Source organism: Pundamilia nyererei, unplaced genomic scaffold (genome assembly GCF_000239375.1).
Source record: "Pundamilia nyererei isolate P.nyererei 1_Seehausen unplaced genomic scaffold, PunNye1.0 scaffold00133, whole genome shotgun sequence".
Classification (NCBI taxonomy): domain Eukaryota; kingdom Metazoa; phylum Chordata; class Actinopteri; order Cichliformes; family Cichlidae; genus Pundamilia; species Pundamilia nyererei.
The window spans coordinates 574,424-578,857 of record NW_005187534.1 but is presented as its reverse complement, the minus strand read 5'-3'; the positions used below and the strand labels follow the sequence as shown (position 1 = coordinate 578,857).

General features: G+C 41.4%; 1 protein-coding gene across 6 annotated transcripts in view; it reads right to left on the bottom strand.

The window, feature by feature from the left end:
* Window positions 1–2,753: 2,753 nt before the first annotated feature.
* LOC102214912 (reticulon-1-A) overlaps window positions 2,754–4,434 on the bottom strand; it is a 31,610-nt gene continuing 29,929 nt past the window's right edge. For all 6 annotated transcript variants that reach the window (XM_013913469.1, XM_005743562.1, XM_005743563.1 and 3 more), the window contains one exon: window positions 2,754–3,925. In XM_013913469.1, the coding sequence (XP_013768923.1) occupies window positions 3,883–3,925 (43 nt within the window). In that variant the 3' untranslated portion in view covers window positions 2,754–3,882. The remainder of the gene's footprint in view (window positions 3,926–4,434) is intronic.

Below are 4,434 nucleotides of genomic sequence, written 5' to 3'. Positions count from 1 at the left end.
TTGTTTAAATAGATCGTTTCGTGTCACCTACCATTACAATTCATTCCAATCGCCCTTGTTTGTTAATGTGAGGTATACATTCGTCATGTTTCCTGTTTTAAGAGTCTGTTTTCCTTTCTCATGTTCAAGTCTCGGGTGTACCCCTTAATATTTTATCTCATACTGCTGGTCGCCATCATGTTCAGGTCTGTAGTAGTGTTGACATAGTCACAGTAATATTAATAACAGTCGTATTTTAGTCTCGCCCATTTCAGGATTAATTACAGTTATTGTAACCTATATGTTCAAGTTTCTTCCATCAGTCACAATAAAGGGCTCTCTTTTAGTTCATCACAGTTTTGTTGTCCTCTATGTCCTGCTTTTTAGTCTGCTTTTAAATTACATCATCTCACCCGCTGTATAGTAAGTAAAACATATTCCATTCTAAACCTTGCGGTAATCTTTAAGAACATATTTTTAAAAACTGAAACAAATTGAAAAAATTTTTTTCAGAAGACTATTTGTAGTGGATTCATCTTATCAATGAAGTAGAGTTTCTGAGCAAATATAGATGTCTATGTTGTTGTTGGACCTCAACTACTCAGGATGATTTTTAATCAATTTTTGAAAATTGACATAATTGTAGTGTATTGGCTGTATTAGATTGAATATAAATTTCCTGTAATTTTTGAGGAATTTTACAGTACATCTGGCTGAAACTTGGCACACAGGTACAGCAGGTGTCCCAGAGGAGGGATGTGTTGAAAGTTGGACCTCAACTATTCAGGATGATTTTTAATGAATTTCTGAAATTTCCATAATTGTATTGACTGTATCGGGCTGTTCCATTGTAATTTGTGTGCGCGCGTGCGCGTGTGACTGTTCGAGTCTAGGCTTTCAATCAGGATATAAAGCGAAAAGGCGCTACCGTAAAGACTGGTGTAAAAGCGCAAGGAAATTTATGCGGCGGATAGGAGGCGGCTGGCTTGACCGCGGCTCACAAATGACGTCTCACTTTACCGCGGTGGCTCAGACTTCCTTCCTTCTGTTTGTTATCATCCGACTACACACTACACATTGCTGTAAATCCTGGCGATGTGGATCAGTGAATCGAGGTCTCGTTCACTATTGGCATACAGCTTGATGTCATCCATGTACAGGAGGTGGCTGACAACTATAAATATATAAATATATATATATGTATGTATATATATTCCAAGAACCGAACTGTGAATTTTGTGTGTTGTTGCACCCCTAATATATATAAATAAAAGCTGGACTATATATATATAAAATATATTTATATATCCGATCAATAATAACTCTTTATTCTACAGTATATCCTGTATTTATTCTCTATCGTACCGTCTTCTCTTCTTTCCTACCACATATTTCGCTTGTTAGCATTAGCTGTTAATGCTAACAGTTACTTTTCCTCTCGCAGCAGTTTTTGACCCTTTACCTCCTGCCAACACTTTATCTACTGTTTTTAATCTCCTATCAATAATTTGTTCCCGAACCCTCCCTGCGTTGAGTCATTTCTTATCATCGTCCATTATCGTGAGCTCTTATGAATCAGGGATCCACTCCCCGTGTAAATGTCATGGACAGTCATGAAGGGTGGAGCCTATCGCAGCTGTCTGAGGGGGAGAGGTGGTGTACACCTGGACAGGTCACCAGTTTATTTTAGGTAATTAATGGGGATGATATGCATAAAGGATTATAAGGAATAGAAGTGAAAGATTGATTAGGAAGTCATGATAATAAAAACATGGGGGGTAAAAGTGGTGAGGGGATGATGCAGGTTTACAGACTCTTCATCAGCAGGAGGGAGGAGGACGAGCTCTGACGTCAGAGAGACTCGAGCTGGAAAACAGACCTGATCTGATCCAGATTAAACCTGCGAAGAGTTCAAAGTTTTTCTCTCCTGTGAGCCGTCTGCTGACTGCAGTCACGCCTGGTCTCAGGTGGTGATAACTCAGCCCGTTCAAGAGCACAAACTTTCTTCACTTTCACACAGACAGGTCTGACTAGTGTTTTCATTAGACTCAACCAGAGCTCATCCAAGGTCTGTCCCAGAAACAGACTTCAGAGAGCACAGGAGTCGTTCTTCCACAAACACGGGAATCATCCGGGACATGACTTTATGCAACCAACGATGTGTAAGAAAAACAAAGCCTGTAAATGTAAAACTTTAATCAGTAATCGATCATTTAGTCATCAAACCTGAAAGTGTTGGAGGAGCCAGTTCAGGAGCAGCTTCAGCCTCACCCACAGACAACCTGCTGTGGACGCTCATTTCATCTTAATGTTGATGAGTCAGAATCACAAGTTCATCAGTTTATTTTATTTGAATATTTAATTTGAATTCAAATATAACCCAGCAAATTACAACAAATTTTATTTTACTACATATTTAATGTTATTACATAATTTTCTTTGTGACTGAATGAATATTAAAGATTAAATTTGCAGAGTATTTATAAATATGGGCTGGGTTTAAATTGTCTTCATTTCTAATCATGATTTAAAACACTTTTAAAGTGCAACTTGATCCAGCTCATCACCAAAGAATCTTGATTTCTCACGAGTGAAGTATAAAAATATTGTTCTTCGTGTGCATTTAGTTCTACATTCAACACATCAAACTGCTGGGAATTTTACTTTTTTTTTTTTTTTTAAAGTTACTTTCCTTTGTTCCTCTCGTTTGAGCATAAACGGGCTTCCGTATTTAACAAGCAACAGGAAGTGACGGACAGACGAGGAGGCGGGGCTTTCGTCTAGAAGCTTTATTGATAATTGTTTACATCTCACAATGCATTCCACAAACACGGCTCCCGGCTGGAAGCTTTTTATCGTCACAATTGAAGTATGAAGTTTATCATTCACAATTATACTTGCATAACAAACAAATGCTTGAAGGTTTCCCAAAAGTCACATCAAGTTGCAACTTTATTAAGATAACGGCTCCACAGACAGAATGCTTACTTTAATCCCATGGATGGTTCTTTTTAATCTTTTTAAATATTTTCTGATGTTGATGAATGTAAACGTTCCTTCCAGAGTTTGTCTCTAGACGGCTGCGATGACGTGGAAATAACGACTTTTATGTAATTAATGTGTTTAAATCGTCCGGCAAAGATTTCTAGATGTTTCTAACTAGAGTTACTCAGAAGCGATGAAGATTTTAAAAGGTAGTACGACCCTCCTCCCTCCCCCCGCTGCCTCATCAGGAGTCAAAGACGTCGTTCGCGAATCCGTCGTTCGTCACATCGAGGCGAAACCGGCGTACCGAGGAACGAGCTCCAAGCTTCAGGGACACGACAGGAAATCACAAAAATACACCGAAAATCAGCGAGAATATTCAGACCAAAAGAAACAAAAACAGAGGCGCCGCCGGCCGCTCGCGCTCGTCGACCGCAGCCGACGCGAAAACGAACCCTTCAGCTGGAAAACCTAAAGTCAAAAACAGAAAACGGATCCCCCGAACCCGGCCGAGGAGCAGCCGACCTCCCACAGCGCGCCGGGTGGAGGGAGCGAGGGTTCGCTCAAGATCCAAATGCGTTTCTTCAAGCGCAGAAACAAACATTTCAAAACTCGACTTTAAAAAGAAAAATCAAACGGGAGGGGGACGTGAAAAATCATCGCGCCGACCTCGGAGTCGTCACACGGCTGCAACTTTCCCAGAAAACAAAAACATAAAAGGAATTCTGAACTGGAAAAAATGTTTTATTATTTTGACAAATGCAGTTGGAAGGGCTGCGTCCACGCCAAACCCCTCCCCCTCCTCCAGCCTTCCTTCATATCCACCCCGTCTCCCCTCACCCACCCACACACCCCCATCCTTCAATCAAATCATCTGGCTCAGGACTTCCTGAATCCAACTCCCACTTCCTGTTTCCGTCACTCTGTCTTGCGTTTCATCCCGGGCACCTTCGCCTGGATCCTGTGAACGAATCAGAGAACAGACGAGCCGTCAGCACGAGAACGAGACAGAAACGCAAACATCAAAGTCGCCGCTAAAGATCAGGCGTCTGGGCGTGAAACAATCAGGTTAAAACGTTTTAATGTTCGTGTATAATTATGTGGGAATCTCTTTAGCGCAGCACACACTGATCCCATGGAGGAGTCACACAGCTGATTCAGACTGCAGCTGAGGGGAGTTCACTCTTTACTTCACAGCACGGAGGAAGTCAGCAAAGGGTTTGGAGGGAGCGAATCGATGTGTCCGAGTACTCCGATTACATCGTTCTCCCGTCAGTCTCAGAGACTGAGCTGGGAAACTAACGTGAGCCTCACTAAGAGCAGCTCTGCTGCCTGAAATATTCCTGGATGTATTTGTTGGATTTGATCTGACAAAGTTAAGAAAAACGTTTAAGTCGCGCCTTCAGCAGAAACCATGTGACCATCAGTCTTATTGATACGACAACATCAGCAGAAATAAAACTGGAGATA